The sequence below is a fragment of the Hyposmocoma kahamanoa genome, unplaced genomic scaffold (genome assembly GCF_003589595.1).
Source record: "Hyposmocoma kahamanoa isolate Upper Pololo Valley unplaced genomic scaffold, ASM358959v1 94, whole genome shotgun sequence".
Classification (NCBI taxonomy): domain Eukaryota; kingdom Metazoa; phylum Arthropoda; class Insecta; order Lepidoptera; family Cosmopterigidae; genus Hyposmocoma; species Hyposmocoma kahamanoa.
This window is the reverse complement of record NW_020654878.1, coordinates 6,537,743-6,565,547: the sequence shown is the minus strand read 5'-3', so window position 1 is coordinate 6,565,547 and position 27,805 is coordinate 6,537,743. Positions and strand designations below refer to the sequence as shown.

General features: G+C 35.2%; 3 protein-coding genes across 3 annotated transcripts; 1 reads left to right on the top strand and 2 right to left on the bottom strand.

Moving 5' to 3' along the window:
- Positions 1-1,548: 1,548 nt before the first annotated feature.
- LOC113237854 (phenylalanine--tRNA ligase beta subunit) lies at positions 1,549-16,127 on the top strand. The gene is made up of 12 exons (XM_026474551.1): positions 1,549-1,631; positions 1,834-1,889; positions 2,017-2,171; positions 2,645-2,801; positions 3,107-3,283; positions 4,990-5,169; positions 6,196-6,371; positions 9,541-9,690; positions 9,795-9,927; positions 13,518-13,728; positions 15,085-15,234; positions 15,492-16,127. The coding sequence occupies exons 1-12, from the start codon at positions 1,574-1,576 to the stop codon at positions 15,641-15,643; spliced, it is 1,755 nt and encodes a 584-aa protein (XP_026330336.1). The 5' UTR covers positions 1,549-1,573; the 3' UTR covers positions 15,644-16,127.
- Positions 16,128-19,232: 3,105 nt separating this feature from the next.
- On the bottom strand, positions 19,233-21,488 carry LOC113237840 (uncharacterized F-box/LRR-repeat protein C02F5.7-like). The gene is made up of 2 exons (XM_026474528.1): positions 21,382-21,488; positions 19,233-21,157 (listed from the first exon to the last, which is right to left on the bottom strand). The coding sequence occupies exon 2, from the start codon at positions 21,123-21,125 to the stop codon at positions 20,076-20,078; it is 1,050 nt and encodes a 349-aa protein (XP_026330313.1). The 5' UTR covers positions 21,126-21,157; positions 21,382-21,488; the 3' UTR covers positions 19,233-20,075.
- A 510-nt stretch (positions 21,489-21,998) lies between these two features.
- LOC113237976 (mucin-5AC-like) lies at positions 21,999-23,078 on the bottom strand. Its single transcript, XM_026474693.1, has one exon. The coding sequence runs from the start codon at positions 23,076-23,078 to the stop codon at positions 21,999-22,001; it is 1,080 nt and encodes a 359-aa protein (XP_026330478.1).
- Between the last annotated feature and the right edge of the window lie 4,727 nt (positions 23,079-27,805).

Below are 27,805 nucleotides of genomic sequence, written 5' to 3'. Positions count from 1 at the left end.
TCAATGCTTTATAAATAAATAACTAATAAATGGTACAAGCAAACAATAAAGCCTTCTTTTTTTTAATCTATATTTATTTATAGAGGGTTTTTCAAATGCCACTCTCATAGTGGCTCTCTTAGAGTCGTATTCTAGAATTGTACTCAATGCTCAAGTCAGGACTTGAGTATGATTTAAACCACTAGAAATCATACTGAAGCCCTTGCGTATTTCCAGTGCTTGAAATCATGCTCAAGTCCTGACTTGAGCATTGAGTAGAGTTCTGGAATATGACCCTTAATCTACACATTTCTTAACTTAATTGTTTCCATAATTTAAATACTAGGTCAAGAGCACGTCAAGCTTCACAGACAATGTTGAAAGTCAACTATGTCCCGCTTGTAGTAGCATTATTATGCGACTTGACGGAGAAACTACTAGGTTGCTATATGCTTTAATAACTTTTTTAAGAAACACCACCATAATAATTACAAGGAGGAATTATTTTGTGTAGTTTCAATTTGGTTTGATTATGTTTTATACATTGATATTTTTTTCCCGACCTTACTATAAAGCTATTTAAGTTTTAAAGGCAAATTTTAGAAATATACTTAAGTTACTAATTATGAAGGATTTCAGAAGTAAGTAATTTCTACTTAGCATTGATATCACAGCACTTATTTCATAATAATTATTAGTACGATTGACGATTATCAATATTATTATGAGGAATTAAATATTATAAGACCAATATGTATCTTCCAGGTACTTGAAACAGTAAAAGATGTGTAAAAATTATGTAAATAATACTAACTCCACCAACAACAACAACAATCAACAGCGAAAAATCGATTTATATACTGTAATTAATATTGTACATAAATCGATTTTACTCTTGTGTTTACGTTTAAATTCTATCAGTTCAATGCAGCATTATTTATTAATGTTGCCACACAAAAACATAATACGTTTTTGTTACTTGATTAAAATTTAGTCTTGGCTGTATGGCGCATTAGTGCTTTTGCCTTTTCCAATAGAAAAAACAGTGCCAAAAAAATGTCTAATAATTTATTTTATTTACCTTGCACAACCACTTTCTCAATAATACATTAAAAAAAACGTTGGTGCTAGTGTCAAGTAGTACATAGTACATAACAATGCTTATATACTTTTTCCAATATGTGTTTAAAAATGTCATTGTCACATTGTGGGCGGGTTTTAATCTTAGAGTATGGAAAAAAATAAGGTTTTAATAGTTACATTTTCTTACACGAATTAATTTTTAGTTTATGTATATTACGTTGTGCGTTTCTTGATTATTTGTTACCATTAAGCTGATGTCTCTGAAGCCAATGCTTTATAAATAAACAAATAAAAATTGTCAAATTGTCATTGTCAAGTTGTCAACTACACTACCTATATCAACCTATATTATAATAGATTATGTGAGTGGAAAAAAAATATCTTATCGAAAGCACCGTAGGTTTAGTGGTTATGAAAATCTACGTTTCCGTATTGATTACATAGATATAGTGTATGTGCTGCATTAATTCAGCTGTTTATAATTTCTACATCTTTTTACATTTACGCAGCCATGCCCACGTTATCAGTAAAAAGAGACTTACTTTTTGAAGCCCTTGGTCGAGCATACAGTAAGTAAAACTTTTAAAACTAAATGTACGTTCTTCTACGTGGCGAATACCTGAATTATAACATAAAGGTGTATAGGTATTTCAGAAACACGCCACGTGGTATTCATTCAAATATGTACAATTACTAAAATCCAAAGTGAGCTAATAAACATTAATTTCAAAATCAGTCTCAGAATTCAAGCAATTAAATTTAATTTTTCAGCCGATGATGAGTTTCAAGACTTGTGTTTCGAATTTGGACTGGAGCTCGATGAAGTCGTAAGTGATTTATAATATTTAATGACGATGGTATAGTCTATAGTACCTACTTATATTATAAATATGTTTATGCTAATTGCCTCACATTTACTAATAACTAATGTAGTACTAATGTTGTAATTTGCAGACAACAGAAAAACAGATGCTTATGAAAGAGCAGGGTGACCATGTGGGATCTGGTATATCTGAGGAGGTCCTGTACAGAATTGACATCCCTGCCAATCGATATGACCTGTTATGCCTGGAGGGGCTGGTCAATGGATTGCTTGTGTTCCAGGGCAAGTGAGTTTTGCAATTTTGGACATCACACATGCATTGTATTGAAACAGTTGAGACTTGCTTTTTTTCAAGAAAGACTGTGCAATACTTGATGATAAGAACATTAATTCATCAAGTATCACACTGTTGTATGTAATATTGATGACCAATGCAATGAATCGATTTTCATTGCATTACTGGTGGTATGGTTTTCTGACAGTACAGAACCAGCCCGGGTAGGTACTCCTGCACTACTTACTGCAGTACTCCTGTTATCTAAATTGAATGCCCTACCCAAGTAGGGCTATCCCGATCCCAGGCACACAAGACTGAAGGTGATTTGTGCAATGGCTGCCAACATATTTGAGATATTAAGGATACTTTCTTAGTATTGTAAATGTGTATTGGCAGTGGTTACCCTTACCATTAGGTGAACCATCTGACTGATTTTATTCGACTACAATATTATGTTATGTTTTATTGTATCTCTATTTCAGGAAATCACCACCCCAGTACAAGCTTAAGAAATATGAAGACTGCTACTCCTTACACTTGACACCTGACACTGCACAAATCAGACCGTATGCTGTTGCTGCTGTTCTAAAGGGCATCCACTTCACAAAGGCATCTTATGACAGTTTCATAGATTTGCAGGTGGAACAGTAACACAATTTCTAATCCCTATTACTTAAAAATTATGCACATTAGATCATTTAAAAAATTAGCATCAATTGTAAAGGAAACCAGCAATTTTAACTACTTTACAAAATGTAATAAATCTGAAATACTGGGATAATATGGATAATATTGTTAATTTTCAAATAGTGTTTTTTTGTATAGAACAATCACAGATATCTAAATGAATTATTTTTAAGTAGATTTCTATATTAAATGTTAATTTTGAACCTTATCTCACCACTAAAACCAAACTTTCAAACAGTATTATATTACAATTCCAGGACAAATTGCACCAGAACATCTGTCGCAAGCGAACGCTTGTGGCAATCGGCACTCATGATTTAGATACAATTCAGGGTCCATTTGTCTTCGATGCGTTACCACCCAAGGATATTAAGTTTAAAGCTCTCAATCAGCAAAAGGAAATGACGGCACCTGAGCTCATGGAGTTGTATTCGGTGAGAGATTTGCATATTTTTTTTATAATACCAAGTAATAGGACGAACAAGTGGTACCTGCACTCCTATCCATAACCATTGCAGTGCCATTCAGAGCAGCACCTTTTCACCTTTTAAACCAGAATGCAGAATGCAGTTATGCTCACGTTACAGCTTGACCGCAGAAATAGGTATAGTGGCAGTACTTTCCTGGACGAACTCGTTCACAAGGAGCTCTACTGCTACTTATTTCATATTTAGGTAACTTTATATAACTTTGAAAATATGTTGAGATAACCTCACTAAAAAAAATTTTGATCACTGTACTACTATGAATAAGGATTTGTTCATTATTCTGGAAACTGAGTAGTATGTGTCTAGAAAAGACCCAGGTACTTAGATAGCCAACGAAACAAAGCCTATTTGTTAAGTCTGTGATATATTGCAAGATCATTGGTTGAATATAGACTTGTGCCTGCTCTGTCTTTAGAGGGAGCAATTCCATTTAGTTCATCTGGACAAATGAACTAATTTGGTATTTTAGTTCTTTTAGTTCCTTAGTTCAGTTTGATCCGGGAATTGGGAAGGAGTAGGAACTGTTTGAGTCTGAAGGACACTGAATGAAATGTTATTGATTATTGATTTAAATAGGCATGCCGTATTGTTTTTCCTCTTTGCTACAGGTACCTCTTGTGTTTTCAAATAAATAAAAATTTCATATTTGTAATTATTGTCTTTGTATTTTTTTAAATTTTACATTATAATTTTATTTCAAAATACGCATACAATTGTTCTATTTGAGTTTGTTACTTTATATATGTTTAATAATACGTATAACATATATACCTACATAACAATAAATATGAAAAAAGTTTATTGCATACTTATAAGTTTATATTTGAGTCTTAAAAAAGATGACAAGGTTCAACATGCATCTCACTCGAAATTGTATGCTAAATGCAATGATAGTCCACTAATTGTCTCGTTCGCACCATTTCGCCTCGCGTCTTTGAACTGAAAGAATGAAAGAACTAAAAAGATAGGTGAATTATTAAAATCGTCTGTGACTCTGCAAACAATTTCCATTCATACATTATAACTTAAGATCGTGCACAAGAAACTAGTTCCTTTAGGTCAGTGTTAGGAATTAATTCCTAACAGTTCCTAGTTCACGAAGTACTTAAGCCTAGTTGAATAGAACATTGATCTTATGAGCATATGGATCGCTAGCCTCTGCTCACATAATACACAGAAGAATCTGTATAGTGTAGTGAATGGCAGGTTTGCTACAAGTCTCTTGAAAATGTCCATGATAGTGGATCAGTAGAACTCAATTAAGTAAGTAGTGATTGAAGAGCTCACTGGTTTATTCTCTAATGTAAATAATTTATCTTAAATAAATAAATGTAAAAAATGTAAAAAAATAAATAAATGCCATATTCAAAATGTATAGTTTTGATCTGCATCATGGAAAGAGTTAAAAAAAAACTATTATGCAGAAGAAGCATATTACATTTTTTTTAAAATTGTAAATATAAGACTGTCTGCCTAATGTCATTAGCATTATCATTATTCAGTAGTAATAGTAAAATGTTTCGTCCTCCAGGACAGACTAAGGCATACTGCCCAATCTTAGATTTCAGTTTTTCGTCAATATTTTATTTTATTAAGTCGAAGCCAAATGAAATTATATGAAATTTAAATAAATCTCCCCATGTTTCACCTAGACCCACGCGCAGCTCAAGCAGTACCTGCCAATAATTCGGGACAGCCCAGTGTACCCTATCATTAAAGACAAGAATGGCGTGGTGCTTTCCATGCCCCCCATCATCAATGGAGACCACTCCAAGATCACGCTCAATACTAAAAACGTATTTATTGAGTGCACTGCTACTGATTTAACAAAGGTTTGTAGAATTTCTACAAGTGCTAATTAATTTAACTTGGTTTGTTTGTTTTGGGGTATATCCACTCCATGCTGTGAATAGAAGATTATTGTTAAATATTAAAGTTTTTATAATTAAAAATTATTAACTCTCAGAAAAAAAATTGTCTCACATTTGTCTAGCCAAATATTTATTGTTTGTTGTGAAATGTTTAAAAACTTGATAGGTAATTTAGATGTCTGTAGTGTGCATTATTCCCTTTATGGAAAGTCAAAATTTTTGTCACAACCTAACTAAATGGGAAATGAAAGTATTTTTTCAGATATATTCTAATTTTTTTGTTAATTAACAATACCTACATTAGTAATTTAATAAAAATAAAATAATTTGTAAAACATAATGTAGCGTAAACTGGAATGTTCATTGGACAATTAAAAATAAATTAATTAATAACTTTTGTATCTATAGCGAAAAATAATGTGGTTAGTATTAATGTTAGACGTAACTGGTTGATGACTTTCCGAATTCAGTCAGCCGTGACCATGGGAAAGACCCAAAAAAAACAAATATATGCGATTAGATCCGAAAAAATAGTTTAATTTCCTATATGCAACAATCGCGAAAACTAACTAACTAAGGAACTGATTAAGTGGGTTCCACTATCGTGGACCCCCATTAACACCATAGTCTTCTAATTTTTTTCCCTGCCATGGACCCCTTGTAGGTCGGAGTGGACATCTGGGGATTGATATAGACCACTTTAAGCATCATCGTTCCAGACTTATGTCCGCTTGCATTAAACTTAGTATGTCTTTAACCAATGCTTAAATTGATAAGACACTCGTAACACAATGTATCAAGACTTTATTATACCAAATGATGGAACGAACAAGTCATGCGCCTATTGGTAAGCGACACGCCTGTCCATAACAAGCGACTGTCTTTTGCGTTACAAGCATTGCATTGGTTTAAGACGTGCTTAAGTTATAGCAAATGGACTTAACGTTCTCAAAAGGTATGCAGTAACACAGTATATACATTTTTCAGGCGATAGTAGTACTTGACACGTTAGTCTGCATGTTCTCGCGATACTGTGCTAACCAACACGAAGTGCAGCAGTGCAAGGTGTACGCGCCCGACGGCACGTACGAACTATACCCGCAGCTTAAAACCCGTGAAGAACGCATCAATGTCGATAAGGCAAATAATTATATTGGAATTAGGTGAGATGTGATCTTAATATATTTTTACCGTTACAGTTGTCGGCATTTTTAACTCGTATACGTAAAGCATTATCACCTTTGTTCATACAATTGATTTTTTGCCCCATTAGCTCGGAAAGGCTTTCGTTCTCATTACATAGGGCGCACTATAAGTTTCCGGAACTGGCCATTTACATAAACAATATTTAAAAAGTAATTACAACATTTGAAAATGGAACTCTTTGGCTGTAGAATACAGTTTGCTTCAACTGACTGTCACTTGTTTTTACATTGTGGCGTCATTTTAGAAATTGGTTGTCTACATCACCATGGATTTAACTCGTGAAAATTTTTGTAGTATGATTTTCTACGACTTAAGTGTAAATTAACAGCTCAGCGGAGCTTCGCTCGGCTTCAAACTGCTTTTGGCGATGAAACACCACGCAAGACCACTATTTATAGCTGGTTTGCAGAATTCAAACGCGGAATTCACACGATGAATCTCAGTGATGAATTTCGTGATGATCGCTCGTCCACTGCTGTCAACAACAAAAACATCGATGCTGTGCGCCGTATGATTGAAACAGACAGGCAAACCATGAGATTCGGGGCATCTTTAGGCATAGGCATGAGTCAAATACAATCAATACTACACAAACATTTGGGTGTGAAAAACCTGTGCTCTTGGTGGATCCCACACAATTTGACTGAGGCTCAAAAAACGGATCGCGTCACTTGGTGCAATGCCATGCTTACCAGATTCAACGAAGGGGCGTCAAATTTGGTGTGGGACATAGCAACAGGTGACAAAACATGGATTTATAGTTACGATCGCAAAACAAAGCAGCAATCGAGCATATGGGTCTTTCGATATGAGCCGAAACCAACCAAAGTGGCGCGCATGTAAAGTGCCTCTAAGCGGATGATTACTTCTTTTGTTAATAAAACTGGACACGTGGCTACTGTTGCTTTGGAGAATCGTTGTACCGTGAATAGTGATTGGTACACGACCAATTGTCTGCCGGAAGTTATTGACAAACTCTGTAAAAATAACCGTAAACGCCGTATCATCTTGCACCACGATAATGCCAGTTCTCACACGGCTAGACAGACAAATGAATTTTTGAAGGTGAACAACGTTGACCTTATGAGCCATCCCGCGTACAGTCCTGACCGTACGTCGCACCTTGTGACTTTTATTATTTCCATAAATTAAGAACCGGTAACGCGGTCAACGATTTTCATCACCTGAAGAGGCTGTCGAAGAGTATGAAGAATATGTTTCAGAGATTGTCACGGAGGAGTGGCATAAATGTTTTCAAAATTGGTTCATTCGTATGAAAAAGTGCATTAACGCTAACGTATAATATTTTGAGAAACAATAAATTCAATTCTGACCATTTATATATAGTATTTTTTTCTTATTCATTCCGGAAACTTATAGTGCGCCTCACGTAGAAAACTGCGCGGAAAAGGTTTTTGAAATTCGAACTTTACGATGGACCGTGGTGCACCTAACTTTTACTTTCTTTGAAAAAAAATATACGATAATGACACGTTCAACTACGCAATTTGTCGTACGTTGTTTGTGTAAAATCATGGTCAATATGTACGTAATATAAATCCGTTGGTTTTATGTTTATTATTGTTGACATTAAATTGACAACGATAGCTAATTTTGTTAATTAAAATATTTTAATTAGTCGAAGAACTAAACTGATTTGTTATAGTTGAACTGTTTTCCTTTCATCTACCATTTTCCTCGCTATAGTGATATGAAAAGTTGTGCGTGTCACTCGGCAACAAAGTTGTTTTGCGTATATATAAAATAATTTATTAATAGGACTTGTTAGACACGAGCTACAGTCGCCGCTATCTGAGCCGATAATACGATGCCCTGAAAAATCACTTTAGTGCTAGTTAGTTAGGCTTATTGACCTACATGAACATGCTTTCATTGTGCCTGGTAATGCATTTTAAATTACAACAACCATACTACATAAATCTTCTTTTTCAATTCAATGATCTTATCATTTTTGCTACTCTTTCTTTTTTGTCTATGGAGTAAAATATCATTAGCAGGGTTGCCAGTTTTCGTAAAATTTTAAACAATCATAATTAAAAGTTATTATCGAGAATTTTATGGATAGATTGTGACAATAGGTAAAATTTTGCCCAAAATATCTGAATTGTGAATGTTACGACGTTCTAATGATTACTAATTGCGTTATTGTATTCTTCATTCTTATTTTGACATTTGGTTTCTTAGTATCGAAATAAATTCTTAGTCATACTACACATTTTAATAACGACTGGCGGATTTGATTATGTATATTATATTCAAATGATGTGTGATGTATTTTTTATACAGATACTGCTAGTATTATACTTTAGTGTATATATGAATCTTTAAAAATTAACAAGTTTGACTATTTATTTCATAAGCGTAACTAACATTCAGTCGATAGTCGATATAATATTTATCGACTGCAATCACTAGCTCTTTTACTCCATCTTCAAAAAAGACACGATGTTGGGGCCTATGTTGTTAAATTTGTTTCAGCTACATCATCTAAAATCAAAATCAAAATAATCTTTATTTCATAGGCAAGCATTATTACACTTGAAATCGTCACATGGGTTAAACTCTACCGCTCATTCGTAAGGCAGATTCCCCTGAGAAGAGTGAGCAAGAAACTCTAGGGGTTGCTCTTTGTAAATAACATTTGTACACATTCAACATTTACAATAGGTATATATTTTTTTAAACATCAGCGATTGAGACTACCTCCATAAGCTAAAAGGTTTACTACCACGGATTTTTGTCATCCAAGTACGCAGAAGTTGTATAAATAACCTTTACTATAAAGTTTTTGTTTCACTATAGTTTTAAATCTCGTGAAAGCCAAATTTTGTATATCAACCGGAATCTTGTTATAGAAGCGTATACATTGTCCCTTAAATGAATTTGTGACAAAATCTATATCATATATCATCTTCTTGGTTTCTTGATGATTTCCGACCTCCGAAGAGGCTGAGCTGCTATATAAAGTAGTTAAGGAGACAATTAGGTTAAGAAACGTGTAAATTAAGAGAGCCACTATGAGGTTGGCATTTGTGGAACCCTCTATAAACAAGGATTTAAAAAAAAATCTGTTCCTAGTTTTAATAATTACATAAATCATTCCAGAGAAAATGGCGACAACCTAGCAGCGCTACTATCGCGAATGTGTCTCACATCGACACACGAAGACTCCGAGCTGATAGTACAGGTCCCACCTTCGAGACATGACGTCATCCACGCCTGTGACTTGTACGAGGACATTGCTATCGCTTACGGGTAAGTATTAACACACAAAGATTATACTTGTAGGAGTGAAGTACGACTGATGCTTAAAAATTTACCAGATTGATTTGATATATAATTTAATCAATCAACTTAAGGTACAACCGTATCCCCCGCCGCGCGACGCGGGTAGTAACGAATGGCGGGCAGGACCCCATCAACAAGCTCACTGAACAGCTACGGCAAGAGTGCGCACATGCAGGATACACCGAGGCTCTCACCTTCACGCTTGTAAGTATAGTAAACTGAGTTCTTTTTAACCATAAAATGAAGGCGCCAATATATTTTTTAAATCACTTTGCATTTGACCTCCATCTCACCTGATGGAAAGTGATCACTCCTTAATAATGCCTATTCACTCTCGCCTTGAAAAGGTCCAAGTTATAGCGTTCGGGGAATATGTCCACAGGCAGGGAATTCCACTCTCTAGCCGCTCGCCATATAAATGTGGAAACGAAACACTTCGTGCGAATCCTGGGAATATCCACAACATAGGCTGGAATCCCAGCCTTCGTCTAGTACCCTCATAATGGAAAGGGAAAGGCGGAATCAAATTATGTAATTCCATCGCACACTCTCCGTGATATATCCTGTAGAATACCGACAAGCAGGCAACTTTACGGCGGTGTTCAAGGCTTTGCAGCTTCGCCTCAACTAATTCCGAGTTACCGATAAGCCTTTTGGCACGCTAGTCGATTGAATCCAAGGTAGCCAGTTGAAATTTAGCAGACCTATCCTATAAGTGACAGCAGTACTTCATACACGACCGGACTTGTGCTTGGTACAGCTGAAGTAACTATCCCGATGTCACTATCAACTTCCGATAGTCTTGTCGTCAGTTGACTAAATTAGAAGATAATACCTCGGTGGCCAAACGGTTACCATTCTGGACTGCCACACAGAACACACTGGTTCGATTCCCAGGCCGGGAGAAATATTTGTATGGCGTACATTTATTTCTCTCGTGAGTTTGGATGTAATTTGTGGTTGTCTATGTGTGTCCCCATGGCACCTGCGATACAGGGTTTCCCCAGTTTGGCTATGAGTGTGTACGTATACATATACAGTCTGCATATTTGAAAGTGGGACATACTTATAGAGTGCGCTATATTCCTGACTCTGAACCCAAAGAAATAATAAAGTAATGAACTTAAACTTTACAAAAAAAATTTTTTTTTTTTAACGATTATACTTGAGAACAACATTAGTTATCGAAATCTATGCACATCACTATTATGGCTCCATGGATGGATGCAGCGGCGGGTGACGGTACGGCGGCGAAAAACAAAGCACAGGTCGGGAGTGGGGGCGCGGGCGCATACGCGAAATTGCTGTTTGCAACTTCAGACAGTGCACGCGCGACCTTGACCTAACGAAGACACGTAAATTATTTGTACATCCGCTCGCCCGATCGTCGCAAAATGGTTATTTATTCCAACGTCGAATTGATTGAGATGGTGCGACTTTACGCAATAACTGGTGATAGTGACAATGGAGATACGCGGAGGAGTTGAACAGTGTCGAAGTGTTGCGTGAGAGTATTATCTCAGCATTTTATACTGTGAGACAAAACGTGTTTTTGTTGTACAATTTAAAACAAAATTTACTATGCCGTGCTAGACTATGCATTGTGGAAAACGGTAGACATTTTGAACACGTGCTCCGTACCACGTAAGTGTAAATAACTAAAAAATCAATCATTGTAAATAATTTGATTTCACATTATCTACTCATTAACTACTTCAAAAACCTCAATTCTTATTAAATGATAACTAGCTACTATCGGCCGCTTTCTATATTCAATCTCAATCCATAATTTGCTATCTAAGCTTGAATAATCAATCCAAATCCTATTTTTACTATTTCAATAACCGGTCGATGGATCGTTATTCCGATCTTTTGCTTCAATCCATCTGTGGGATATGTGGGGTATGGCATTTTTAGATTGACATTTGTATGGTAGTGACAGATGTGCGCTTTCAATATGCAATCCATAGTTTTGACAAATCGGATTTTGCACGTGTTCGATCGATAGTAGCGATCCTCCAATTTTGACCGATTGTACTGTGTAATCGTGTAAAAATGGATGTTATTTTTAAGTGATAGCGACTGTGAACTTGAACATTTGCTCAGTTATCGGACTGGGATAATAGCGACAGCGACCAAGAGCAGCTTGAGTCCTCAAGAACGTTTAGGCGTATAAACTTCATGGTAAGTTTAACTGACGCTGAATTTACATCCAAACTTAGGCTGAACAAAACATCAGATGAATTTGTTTTAACTGAAATAATGCCGTTTATCAAAGTCAAATCAAAACGGTATTTTTATAATTTAGATTATTTATCACGTCACGAATACGAACAAACATCAACAAAACATAAATTGACACTAACATTTCGCCGCCGCCGCCGCGCGCCGTCCCTTTATTTTTTTCCATCCTATATGGCCGTCCCGCTCGTTTGACAATAAACGTTCCGTTCTGGACAATAGACGTTCCGTTCTGTTCCTCGAAACACGTTATTCTTGCCGTACTTACGGTTTAAATATTTTATACTTGAAAGTTTGCAATTAATTTATATTTTTGCCAAAATCACATGTAAAAATAAAATCTTAGAAACATAACCACCATTTTATTCACTGATTCATGTAATGATCTTTTACTCCGATTGCGTGGAACTAAACGTCAGAGAGGGAATAAATTTACGACCGATCCTTTTTTTAAGGGCGCTAGAGCCGAGATAGACATATTGAAATACAGATTCGGCAGCGATCGATGGATCGAATAAAATCTGGATAGAAAACAATCTTAGATTCAGGATCAAATATAGAAAGCGGCCGTAAATCATAAAATTATCTTTTTTTGTACGAAAAACATTTCGATGATAGTTCAAGTAAAAAATAATGTAACATAAGCTAAAACGTTAATGTGAAATCATTGTTATTGTTACTTTCTCACTTGGCACTCGCTTGGTAGTATTCCCATTGCACTCGAAGTCAAGCATAAAGGGAATCGGTTTATTCCTATGTACACTTCAAAACACATTTGTTACTCTACCTTCTTCATTCTACCTTATTAATAAGTACTAATGTTGTTCATTTAGCTTTAATTTGGTCATATAAAAGCCGAGCGCCGATGAAATATTTGTATCCTCACTAAGTCAAATAATCTTTATTTCATAAATAAGCAAATTACACTTGACATTGTTATCCTGCTTAAACTTTACTGCTCATTCGTAAGGCATATTCCCCTGAGAAGAATGAGCAAGAAACTCTAAGGGTGCTCTTTATAAATATACATTTGAATACATTTATCATTACAGTATTCAATTTAAACATCTAAGATAGAGACCACCTGCAAGAGCTAAACAGGTCACTACCACGGATTTATGTGATCCGAGTACGCGGAAGTTATATAACAAATAACCTTTACTATAAAGTTTTTGTTTCACTATAGTTTTAAACATCGTAAATGGCAAATTTTAAATATCATTCGGAATCTTATTATAGAAGCGTATACATTGCCCTTTAATTGAATTTTAAACTTTGTGAAGACGATTGTCAAGAACAGCAAGTTTATTTTTATTCCCTGCATTAATGTTATGTCTGTCACTATTTTTCATAAAAAAATTAATATTTTTCTTAACGTAAATAACATTTTCATAAATGTACTGTGACGTTAATGTAAGAATGTTAATCTCTTTAAACTTATTATCTCCCAAAGACACTCTGGGGCCCAGATTATAAATTGCCCTAACTGCATGTTTCTACTAATAACCATAATGCCATTAATCCTACTTAGCTATAATCGTTATTTTTTCCAGTGCTCAAGAGAAGATATAGCCACCAAGCTAGGCGTCAAAATTGAGGATGTACCTGCAGTTCACATCTCTAATCCTAAGACCTTAGAGTTCCAAGTGGTGCGCACATTGTTGCTGCCTGGTCTGCTGAAGACTCTGGCTTCTAATAAGAAAATGCCGCTGCCTCTTAAACTTTTTGAGATCAGTGACGTCGTGTTCAAGGATGATAAAGCTGGTAATAATAGAGCACATATCCTTGCTGTCTTATTTTAGACTATCCATGTGTACTTCCTGGTATTTACAAGCTTATTTCAATTTACTTCAATTCTATAAGGCATTTAAGGTTTGTGCGTGTGGGAGATGTTTTTATTTATTTATTAAGAGGGAGCGGAAAAATTCCTAATCTTCGATTTGATTTTAGAGGGGTATATCCACTTTAAAGTTAAAAGTAAAATATTGTGTAACTACACGATATATTCAAGCATAGACATTAATCAGAAACATAAATCAATAAAGTTTCCTCGATAGATAAAAATCACGAAATGACCTCTAATTTTCACATTTTTTTCGATTTATCCTCGAAATGCTACAGGGTATTAGGACAAAAATTAGATAATTAATTATATTTATGCATGACCGACAACTGTCACTACGGATTTTTTTTAATCCCTTTAGTTTTAGAGTTCGTCCGCTAAAACGAATTTGGTACTTTTAATGCGCAAACTTCAACATCTCCTGTCGCATGTCACGCGAACTTCAGGCATATATTTGTTTCACAAATTTGGGCGGAGCCAACGTCAAAACTTTTTTGGCATGAGAGCTCTTAAGCATTTCAAGCTGAGTTGCAAATACTTTTTACCTTACAATTTATACGTTACATTTTAAATTTTTACATTATACTACTCTTAAACTCAGCATGCTTCTTGGCATAGGCTTTTCTCCAACATGGGCCTGCAGTTAGCTTCAGCTCGTCCTCCCATCATTGATGTTGATGCCCTCTATTACGTTTTCCATCACGTGGGTACCAATTAATGACTACTTTGGGGTAGATATAGTTAAGAAATAAATTTTATAATTTAACTAGTGACTATTGAACAAAATTCATCGTCGCAATTTCCGCTGAGCTCGTTATTAATGTAGCCATTACCGTGGGGAGTCATCTGTCGCTAGCGACTTAAGACAGCTTTTATTGACATTGTACACTCAGCTGGTAGCAAGGTAGGCTGATGAGTCTTATTGTTTTTTTATGATACCAAGCACGAATAAGTCGCGCGCCTGGTGGTAAGCGACACGCCTGTCTATAACAGTAGTGCCGCTGAGTGTTTTAAATCACAAATATCTGAGGGGCACTGCAACTGCGCCAGTCACCCTGAGACATAAGTTGACAAGTCCCATGTGTCAGTAATTTCACCAACACTCTTCAAAACCGAAACGCAGCATAGCCTCATTACTGCTTAGCGGCAGAAATGGGTAAGGTGACAGTACTTCCCTCGACGAACTCTTTCACAAGGAGCTACTGCTACTGAATTGTAAGAAATTATAAGTGTTTTCTGTAATGAGGCAAGGTACATGGATATTTCGATATGTGCAGAGACCGGCGCGCGCAACGAGAGACGCGTGTGCGCAGTGCACTGCGGCCGCGCAGCGGGCTTCCAGTTCGTGCACGGCCTGCTGGACCGACTCATGGCGCTGCTGCGCGTACCCTGGGCCGCCGACGGGTATCAGCTCAGACAGTGCGAAGGTGCGCTCGTGAGCTTAACTTTTCCTAAAACATTATATTATATATATTAGCCCACTAAATGTAACTGCAACTAGAACTGCTTTTTTGAATTTTTTATAGATACAATACTTTGTAGTCATACAATACTCCTACTTCGGTGGGACTACAGACGATTTGTTTTCGTTAAGATGTTGAATTTCGTCATCCACATTTTTCTGCCATATTTTTAATGCTAGCACTGAAATTTAGTGGGAATGATGAATTATATTTTATTTCAGACTCTGCATACTTCCCCGGTCGCTGCGGCGAGATACTGCTGCGTGGCGAAGCAATCGGAAAGATAGGCGTAATCCATCCTAACGTGCTGGCCGCCTTTGACCTCACCAACCCCTGCTCCGCCCTGGAAATCAACATTGAGCCTTTTTTGTAATTCACAAATTATATATGCTCATTATACATTGTGTAAGCGTAAGGTGTCGCCAGGAAATTTTTATTACATTACGCGGTTTGAAAACCTTTTGAACGTCGTTTCGCTCACACGCTAATATAGTAAGTACATTTTGAAATAGAAAACTGCTGTAAGACTCTGACACAATAACTAAAATAATCATGAGCTTCCGCGGCGGTGAATTGGCGAAAGACTAATTTTTCACTGTTTTCATCAAGCCATCTCGCCGCCGAAGCTCATCATTAAGGACCACGGAGTGGTTTGAAATATGTCGAGCAAAAATAAATTCGACTTAAATACGAGATTAAGTTTTTATTGAATGCCAGGATTTTTGACCACCACGACATTCAATTATTATTTTTTTTGTGAATTACTCCACTAGTTTGTTATAATTATTAATACAAAGATCGAACACTTAGAAAAAATTCCTTCGATCCGGCCGGATTCGAACCGACGTCTCCTAGCAAACCGTGACAAACGCTATGTCAACTAAGCCACGGAACGAACCAGCGGACCCCACGAATTTTTCTGTTTTTGTTGTTTGTTTAGGTTTTTAACGACTTTTTGCCGTAGCGCCATCTGTGAGAATTCTATGAAAGTATTTCTTCACCAGTGGCTAGAGACTATGGGTCGTATTCTAGAACTCTACTCAATGCTCAAGTCAGGATAGCAATGGAAACACAAGCACTGGAAATACAACCCTAATGGCAGGGACTTGAGTATGATTTCGAGTGCTTTAAACCATACTCAAATCCTAACTTGAGCATTGAGTAGAGTTCTAGAATACGACCCTATGTCTGTCACGGTTTGCTAGGAGACGTCGGTTCGAATCCGGCCGGATCGAAGGAATTTTTTCCAAGTGTTCGATCTTTGCATTAATAATTAAATACGTGAGTTATCCATTGATTTAGTCAATATAGTACAGTTGAAAATTCTTTAAATCTTTCAATTTCATGAGAAAATTGCCGGGTGACACGTAACCTACAACAACCTGTATGTAACAATCTGCGTACAAAGGTGCCTTATGTAAGGATTATTGCGCCGATTTATAGTGTATCAAGTAATGTTGACAACACACTGAGTTGAATTTACATTTGAATTGTTAAGAACGGATGTGTGTGTGCCAAAGTGCACAGAATTCAAAACCAACCATATTGTGCAATTATTTGTGCTTAGAAACATTATATTTGAACCACCAAGAGATGTAAGGTTAACTTAGGATGTACTTTGTATTCTTCAACATTCAAATTACCTATTTTGAATAATTGGCAAATAAATTTGAAATAATTCAAAATATCATATATGTCTTAAGTAAGCAAAATACATTAAAAATTGTCAAATGATTAAACACTACTAATTTGTAAATCAAATTCCCTAAGAAGAATAAGTAAAAAACTAGGAATTGCTTTTTGTTTTGTTCATGTTATCATCGTCAGAAACAGTCTGAAAGAGCTGAAATACAATAGATTTTTGTAATTAAAGTATGCAGAAACTGTATAATATTAATAAATAACTTTTTGTATGTAACAACATGCAATTGCTTGTTTTTCACGAGAGTTTTAAACTTTTTAATTAGCAAATTTTTTAAATGAACAGGAAACTTATAGAAGATATACATGTATGTAGCGTATTGTCTCTTAAATAAATTTGTGAAGACGACTGCCAAGAACTGCCAATTTGTGCTTGTTCCTAATTACTATTATACTCCCGCCGTTAGTTGAAAGGGCGGTTATGACAGAAAACTCTTAATCAGCCAAGACCATGAGACAATGAAAGGGGCCGAAACGTTGGTTTTGTTTGATAAACAAATATACGCTATTTAGAACGGAAAAAAGTCTTTCATTTCCAATTAGAAGTTGCGTGTCATTTTCAATACAACTTGACTTGTGAGTCCCATTACAATTTAACATCTACATTTATACCTAAAAATACAACTGTGTCTATAAGATAATTTTTTTCGTTTTTAACTAGGATGGCAACTGTCTACGTACCATTAGGTAATGTAAATTTCACTAACTTAAGAACAGATTAGCTATAAACCGATCAACTTCTTTTGAAATGTAATTATTCACATTGTAGTAGGCACATTAGTGCATTTTCGGAAGATATCAGTGCTTTTTGTGTGCCTCTACCAAGAGTTTACTGTGACAGTTGTCGCTAGCGACCGCGTAAGTACTTCACAATTTTGTACGGCAAATTATACAGCGCCTCTAGCGTTCACCAGAAGAAACAACATTTTGTATACTAAAGATTTACCAAATACCAAATCTATTTTGTATACAAACATTTTACGCGGTCGCTAGCGATAACTGTCATTGTAATCTCATGGTGGAAGCCACTGATATACAATCACGTTTTTAAAGAAAATGCGATAGTTATATGGAACAAAATGTTCATTTTGTAAGTGAATTTCCATATCAAAGTAGATATATTTATTATAGTTAATCGAGATAAGTCACAAATCAACCTACCTTGCCAGACAGGAAAAAAGAATTGTTATCATAATTATTAAATATACTTATATGTTTTTAAATCTATCTTTTAAATTTATCTATTGTTACCTAAGCTTATTTGAATCACGTTACACAATTTGAATTTAATTATTGCTTTATTATCATTCGATTACGATTGTGTACACAATAAACAATTGATACAAAATACACGCTGCGTTTTAATAACCCGGAGAAGATTTTGACGCATTCATTGTCATATATGCGCGTTATGCCCAGTGTGTTTTTGTCCCTATAACCAAACACCTTATAAATTATTTTGTAGTACAACTCGTAAACGATGGAATTACAAAATACAATACAGTTATTTAGCCTTATCTCTAAATGGTATATATGAAAGTCATTGGTGCTTCGAACGTATTTCCTGATGTAATGTGATTTTGTCTTTCAAACTACCTATAAGTCAAATTCAAATAGGTACCTATCAAACTAGTCTACCAAATTAGGCAGAAATGCGCATATTAGATAAGATAGTACATAAGAATTTACTTTCTAGACTAATACCAAATAGCCAGTTAAACGAGTATATCAATTGCTACTAAATAAAAGTTCACAAATGTACGTAACTTGGAAATTAAACGATATACATACCGCCATAAGAATACGAATCGTCGGCCTCTCAAATTGAGAAACAACCGGTTTCCCGCTAGGATATCACCACCGCAAGTATACATGGTTGTCGACAATAAAAAGGCTTGATTCGAAAATATTTTTTTATTTATTATACATTAGCAAAACAGCACAAACATTAAAATACGACCTATAAAATCACATTTCATACACAATATTTATTTAGACAGAACCAATGAACATTTATAAATCAATACTTAAATAAATCATAATTATCTATTATAAATTCAAATAAAATAAATAATAAAATCATATAATGGTTCACAAATATTGTTACTTCAATGATTTCATTGTATGTGGTATTGAATTTATGTCAAGCCTAATTTTTACCCTATTATTCCAATAACACAAATTACATGCGAATTCTGAAATTCTGATAAAGCACTAATAATGTTCACTGACTCATTTACAATTTAATGGAGACAGTAGATGAATATCTAAACTAATATAAAATTATCTATTTACAAAGAATGATCTTACAAGTGAAGTCCTGCTTCCAACCAGTGTAAAAAATATACTATCACTTGATTAATAAGGCACTTCAGTGAATTGACAATGTTTGTTTTTCTAACTTACAACAATGTACATTTTTTCAAGCCAAATTGCCCTTTCAAAGTCATACTGGAAAATTCACTGTACAATGCACACGCAGTAAGTTTGGCAATAACCAATACTGTTTCAAATACTGAAGTCATTAAATTAAATTATACTACATTCAATATATGTAGGTACATACAACCATACATCCACCAAAAACAATCTAAAGAATATTTCACTATATCAAATCAAATGCTACATGCAAAATTGGCTTTAGCCAATTCTCACTGTAATTGTTCACAATCATACGCAATACCTCTTAAAATTTTTAATACATAATATTCTCTACTAAATATAATATTGTAAATAATAAGTCACTTTTAAAATAGCAACTCCCATTGTATAGTACAGAGTTTAGAAGATTAACTTCAACAGTTTGACTAGTTGAGCTTAACATCCTTTAAATAAACCACCCCTGTTTTCATTATTGAGTACATTTCTTTCGAGAGGCCTATGTCCAGCAATGGACTATTGAAGGCCGTTAGCACACACAACATATGACAGCCCACAGACTCCCAAGTTATATCTAGTTTTATAAATTAAATGACACACAATATGAAATTACCTTATGACATGGAACAACTATCATGAATAAATTATTTTAAATACAACGCTGATAGGTGGACGGATACCTAAGATGCCTTTGATTTGTAACATAATGTTAACAACCTTTAATTTTAATCAAGAAGCAGCTGTATATCAAACATTTGCTCTAACTCTGACCTATTGAAATCAGGGGCAATGATGAATGGGCACAGATAGAATGACAGTTCTTTCAGGTTTGGTGCGCTTGTTTTGATAGCTCTAGCTACCTGCATCGTAACATGTAAGCATCTTGATAAACTCAGGTAGGTCAAATGATGAAATGTGTTATTAGAAAAATATGCAAGCAAAGCTGTTGTCGAGAAATATCCGTGACGCAACTTTAATGACTGCAAATTCTTGAGTCTGTACAAATGCAGCAAACTGGAGTCAAACAGTGTCTTACAGGTCATTATGTGCAGAACTTGTAGCATTCTGCAGGTGGATATATAGCGCATTATGTCATCATTCAATGTATCTCCATATATGTGCAGTGCTCTTAAAGTAGCCTGTTTGGTTCGAAGCAATGACTCCAAAAAATCTGCAGGAATATTCTTCATTTTCTCCATATTAATGCTAATCAAATTTGGACATTGTAGCATACTATACAAACTGTTGTGGGTTAAAGCAAAATTTGAGAGTATTAGCGTTTCAAGATACTTTAATCTTTCAAATGGCAAGTGATATACAAAATTCCCATTAGAGTTTTCTGGATTTTGTACTATAAGTGAGTTCCGGAAACTTAAAAATTTCAAATTAGGCCAATGCACCAGATCATCAAATATACAGCTGTCCACTTGTGAAATACTTATTTCTAGATGAGTCAAATTAGGACAATAGCTTATTAAGGAAGCCCTGACTTGTGAATACAACTTGAAATACTGCAATTTAACATTTTTTAAGTACGTGGCTACAAAAGGCACAATGTTCTCACTAATCCTCATATAGTTTTTCATACAGACTATGAGGCGGGTATTATCCCAGACGCACGGGGTTAGGCAGAGCTGTTGCCATCGGGTACAGACTTTAGCCACAGCTAGGAGAGACTCAAAATCTATCATGGAAAATATATAGATGAGTATTTCATTAGGCAGGTCGTTAATGGTCAATGTGTTTGAAGCACTGGTCATCTCGAGATGCACCATCCTGCACAGCCACACCCCGCAGCAGCGCACTCCTGTAAAATTGTTATTTGGCACTTAGCACTGTCAAGCACAAGTCTAACTCTACACAATTAATATGTCTCAATGAATCAGAAATTATGCCGTTACTAAATAGGACAAAGCGTTTAATTAACATAGGTAGTAAGGTCGTAAACCTTGAATTACTGTTACATGTGTACATCCACTGGACTCCTTGTTATCAACCGTGTTACAATTATTAGCATATCAAGCGTCATACCTTTGATTTACTTTGCTTCCTACTCGAGAAAATTTTACTGTTTGCTTTAGTAAAATCATAATTTATGTAAACTCTGTTTCTAAATATAGACACGACATCAACAACATACAAAATACTTCAAAAAGTAATAGTCTTGGTTTCGGATAATTTTTTGCATTCTAACTAGTGCACAATACAATTAATTTCAATTTTGTTGTTACAGAATTAATTAAAAATAACTTTCATTTTTGGATGCTATTTTCGTGTGACGTTAATGACATTTGACGTTTACATTGGCCTGACAGTTCCTTTATTTTATTTCCATCCTTTAAGCCTGACAGTGACAACCAAACTTGAATTGTTCATGTTCGAGTTGTTCGGCTGATGATTTATTTTATTTTGTTTATTTTTTTTCTGGAGATTTACAGCGAAATTATGATGTGCTGAAATAAAATAAATTATGGAAATTAAACAAATTGTATTATTCTTTATTACATACCTGTATTGTAAACTAAATTGTGGATTTTTATTATTAAATTTATAAATATACGCATATATTTTTACATTATTATACTATATTATCATATTCTTGTTAAATTTTAGTAACAAAACGCTTCATAATTGGATTTCGAGTGAAATCAAAACACTGGTGGCAAATATGTGGCTGCTGGAGGTGGTACAGGACTGGGAGTAAGCGCTGGTGATCCACCGGCACCAGGTGGTAAATAATTGTTTGTAGTAGTGCTTGGGATCGGAGTAGAGCTGGGACTAGGACTCGGGTTAAAAATGGGACTAGGCGTAGGACTCGGGCTAGGGCTTGCGGTAGGACTGAGAGAAGTAGAAGGATTTGGTGGTAAATAATTTGATGTTGGTGGCAGTGGTGGAGCATTCAATCCAGACTGGGAGGGAACCGACAATGGTGGTAAATACGCTTCAGAAGGCGGCGATGGACTTACTGTTGTAGACCCAATATTCACGATCCCACCGACATTGCCACCAATATTACCACCACCACCTAAGGGTGGCAAATATTTTGGTGCGTTAGTAGAAACTCCCGTTGTCCCCACCGTAGTAGTTGTTCCAGCAGTAGTCGACGATTGAGTTGTAGTGCTCGGAGTTCCGTAGTTGTAACCAGTGACTCCAGTAGTTCCCGAAGTTAATCCTGTTTGGGTTTGAAATCCAGTTGTGGAGCTATACCCGGCGCTCGCTCCTGATGTGCTACTTTGCGTGACTGGTGTAACACTGCTTGGTGTTTCGTAGTTGTAGCCAACGCCTGACCCACCACTTCCACCGGGGCCTTGTGTTCCTCCGGCAGTCGCTCCACTACCACCACTACCACCAACATCGGCTCCGTAATTGTAGCCACCTCCCGTTCCAGCAGCAGCGGTAGTTGTCGTGGAGCTCGATGTGAATCCGATGTTGACAGTGCCTCCGCCGCTGGGCGCAGGGTATGCGTAATACATTTGCTGCGCTTGCGTCCTGTCAACAGTGGGTGCTTGAGTGGACACAGTGGGTCTTTGTGTAGATATAGGAGGCCTCGTGGGCAGATCAAAAGAAACTCTTGGCCTTTCATACACATACCCGTCTTGGCGCTTCACCCGAATACGGCTTGAAGTGTAGTCCACCTCCACTGACCTTTCGATCACAGAAGCAGATATAGAAAATACTACAACTAAATAAAAAAGCAGTCTAATATATATCTGATCGTGAGACCCCATTGCAACGAAATATGAATGTCGAATGGTGAAACTTTATAAAAAGACGATCCTCGCTTTGTTTATCTCTATTTATAATAATTTGAAGGAAGTTATCTTAACTTGTTACGAAATAGTTTCATCGTTAGTTCTAGGAAAGCTGTCATCTTCTAACCAAACCACAAGCTCTATTATCATTGTTAAGTACCTAGTACCTCAGCCGCTGTCAAGGTACAAACCCGCAAACTGCGAGTGTTGATTTATAGTTTGGTATTTGATCATAATATGATTGCTAATTCAGCAAAGTGTGTATCAAAAAACTTATGAAGAATATAGTGATTATAACTTTTGAGCGAACGACGACCGTAAGCAATTGGTACAGGAATTTTTATTACTGCGAAAAAAAATTAAAGTTCCTATGCCTATAGGTAAAGTTTTATTGAATGTCAGGATGTTTCATCACCATGATATTTCAATGTTGTTTTTTGTGAAATTACGCCACTAGTTTGTTATAAATATTAATACAAACATCGAACATTTAGAAAAAATCCTTCGATCCGGCTGGATTCGAACCAACGTTTTCTAGCAAACCGTGCCAGTCGCTATGCTAACTAAGCCACGAGACGAACTAACGGATCTTACGAATTTTTCTATATGTGCTTGTTTGCAGATCTTTGTTTTTGGTTTTTACCGCCTTTACTGCCGTTAGTGCTATCTGTGAGAAATCTATTTCTTCACTGACTATTCTTCCTATGCCTATTGCTTACCGTCGTCATTCGCTCAATAGTTGTCACTATCTACGGATGTGAGTACCATACAACACAACAAAATACCAATTGTCATGCCCAAGAAATTGGTTAATGTAAGCAATGGAAACTAATATTATACACATTACTCAACGACATTTATTTCTTCACACTCTGTACAGTCATATACACACGCTAGCACATCAAGCTACACTTTGATGTATCTTGTTCCGTTGCAATAGAGGCGATTTTCGAACAAAAATGTGTAGTCTGATGTGCCGTTGTCCGTACATGAAATACCGACCCCCTAACATGCCCAAATCGACCATTTGGTTCTGAGAGCCATTTTACGTATTGAGCAAAGAAAAGCAAAGCAATTTTAGTTATCGTAATTTATCGTATAAACAATACAGTGGAGTATTGCTTGAAGATGATCAACTCTTTTTTAAAACCACTCGTAAATTTCGTCATTTGACGTCTAAGTAAATTGGTCCAGCGGCTTGTTGTATGGACTGCCAGTTAAAATATCCGTGGTTCGATTCCATGAGCTATTTTGTTTGATCGTTATATATTAAAACAGCATTATTTCACAAGTCAGAATATATGCTCACTAGAAATTGCCTAAGGTGGTTATGGATAGATTAATAAATCAAGAAATCGCTCTGCAGTTTGCATACGATCGTGTCGTCTATGATTCACGCGTTGTTCCACGTTTCGTTCCCATTTATCTATTCAGTTTTAATTACTTTCAAAGTATTCTTTCTTTTTTTAATATGCCACACTTAACGGAATTATTAGAATTAGAAATTATTGTTCTGTACAAATAAGATGTGCCAATTAAAGAAATTGCAAGGCGACTTCATATAGCGGTAAGTAGACTCATTATATTTTTCACAGTGCTGCAGCTGGCTTCAGTTTGCAAAAAGGACCACCCCATCCTTCATTATCCCACGGGTGTTATAAAACATGTTTAACGAATCATTAAAATTAAAAAATATATATAAATCTAGCATTAGGTGAAATTCGAAACTACGAGTATGAGGGTCTATTAAACAGTATTTGAAATTGCTTGTTCACAGAGAAACACTGACAAGCTGTGGATCAATCGCCACAGAGCGACTGGAAATATTAATCAGCCGGGGCTAGCACCGGTAATGTTTACTTCTGCATCTAGTCGTCACCTAGATATTGTCAATCGTTATTATATATATATTGAAGATCCCTTTGCCACTACAAAAGCAATTGCTCAAATTCATGACATAAGGACCAGGAAGAAAAACCTTGTGGTGTCCATGTGGGAGTCAATGCGTGGTGGAGATTTATGCTGATCGATGGTCACAGGCATGAAAGACCGTTTACAACAAGTGATCGATTCTGAAGGCTTTCCTTTGCGGTATTGAAGTGGTAACTGTGTAGTTTTTAATAATAGATATTATAGTTATTATAAGTCATCGCTAGGCAAAAATAATGTAAAGTGTCAGTGATGTTATTGTTATTTTTGTAACATGTCTATTCACTGCACTACCTTATAATTTTGTATAAATGCAGCCTGTAAAACTATAGTTCGTTTCAATTCATTTTGTTTAAAAGATTACCTATATAACATGTTTCAAATAAGATTTTAGCATGTTATTCAAATGAATATTATTGAAAAAAGTAGTGAGATATCACGTTGAAATCTCTAAAAATATGAATACGTAACGTATTCCATTAATTGAATGATTGTTAATTCTTAAACAATTTGAAGTTTCTTTACTTTTCATGAAAAATGTATTGACACTAGCTATCTACTTTAAGTAATAAAATTAATCGAAACTAAATATCGTAAATCGAAACTAATTTCATTTAATTGTTCCAAACTAATTTAATTTAATTTAATATAAATTGTGAAAATTGTGTAGCGAGTTTAAAAAAATACAATAGTTACTGATGCAGACTGTAAGTATTTTAAATATGTTTACTAATTATAATTTAGAAGAAAAAATATTAAAATATTTGTTGAATTACTCAAGGTGACTTTTATTTCATTGACCTAATGTTTGTGGAAGGTGGTTCATTTTGAGAATATAACATTTTTAAACATTCCTTACACCTATCCAAAGGTTAAAAATAAAAAAAATATAACATTGTTTTTAATGTGACTCGAACCATGCTTGCTTCAACTTGCAAAGCAATCCTTATACCGCTAGGCTACGACTTCCTTGCTATATCTGGTTGAAATTTGTGTTCTGTATTTAAGTAAGAACTAAATGTCATTCGTAATGAGACGACTAGGGAGCCATACCTAAATAAATTTTGCGGCTCACAGGTTAAAAATTAAGTTTGTTTAACAATTTTCTCCACATTTTTGTGCTCAGAACCTAAAGGTCGACAAAGTCGGCTTGGGGGGTCAGGTATCTTGTGTATATGACTGTACAACTACTATAACATAGGTAACTACTATTTACAAAAGTCTAAATGCTTTGAACAAAACACAAAACGCCTGATTTCTTTTTCCAGCAATGTAACTAACCCGTAACGGCTTTCTGAGACCGTACAAAATATTAAATAGGTACCTGTACTTATATTCAGTGCCAATTTTAATCGCCCAAAATGAATGTATTGCAAGCCGATTAGTATTGGTTAGTGTTGCTACGAATAGTATTTCGCCTTCAGCCGAATATTCGCCAAATTATTCGGCTTGATTAATGATCTTACGAAAATTGGCGCACAAACCGCATTATAGCAAAGATAGCTATACATACATATATATAAGTTAAATTAAATTAAACCAGTAATGATGCATGATTTCATAAAAAGAAAAAAAAACGAAATTTTATTTTCTAGTTTATAATTCAAATTTATGACACCTTAACGAAGAAAGTAATTGTTTATTTTACTTCAGTTTGATTAACTTTCAAACACTTAATTTTATTTTCATTTGCAAATAATAAGTACTAGGTTGATTTTGTTAGCGTTTGACAAATAAAAAAATCATGACTTTATGACAAAATTACATAATAAGTAGGAAGTATTCATTTGATTTGTTACCTTTTTTTCGATCTCATAGAAGTTACTATTTTGATAATTTACTGTATCTTCTTAGTTCTTCCTCCTTTTTTTAGGTATTCGAATAGTGATTTAATATTCGGTATTCGGCCGAATGCCAAAAAATAGTCCGAATAAGCCGAATACCGAGTTGCAACTCTAGTATTGATGTATGATGATAAATTTATAAAAAATAATAACGGTGTTAGCAGTAAATATAAACTACGGACAATAGGGTCTAGGTCGGTGTTAATGAACCCTAATTGAAAGTTATTAAGGTATTAATGGAAGTACTTCCACATTTTTTAAATAGCAGGATTATAACGTTTATCTATTTATTTGAAATTGACAGTTTGTTCGCTGTTGAATTGTTTTGTGGTTTGATGATCTACGGAAGTAAGTAAATCTTTTAGTAGTTTGCTTGAATGAAACTTTTTGTTACAGTAGAAGCTGTTTATGTAGTAAATAAACGTTATTTTCCAACTTTGTAGCAGATATTGAACGTAAAATATCTTGCAGTGTAGTTTTTGCTGTGTACCTCGTCGTAGGTATAGTAGTAGGTACCTACATGGTCAAGAGCACGTTCAAAAACTTAAATCTTTAATCCAACTCTATGCCGCTTACGATAAGAACAATCCAAAGTACAGTGTTAAGCTTGATGTGCTCTTGACTGTACCTACCATAACTAAATGCCTACTATGGTACTACGACATCGTTGAAATAACTTGAAACATCGACTTCATTAAAAAGTCGGTCGGAAGGACTATCTTTGCTAAAAGTGTTTTTTTTTTATTTTACAGTTGGCAAATTCATTATGCGGTTAATTTAAATTACACCAAGTAAAGTCTAAGGCCGAGACTAGAAATAAAAATTCTTTGCTTATTTACTTGCTCTTTTTGTTATGTCAAGAATTTACTTGGAACGTGTACACTAAACGAGGTCCTTAGTGTTGAATAGTGTCATTGTCGTTGTGTTGTG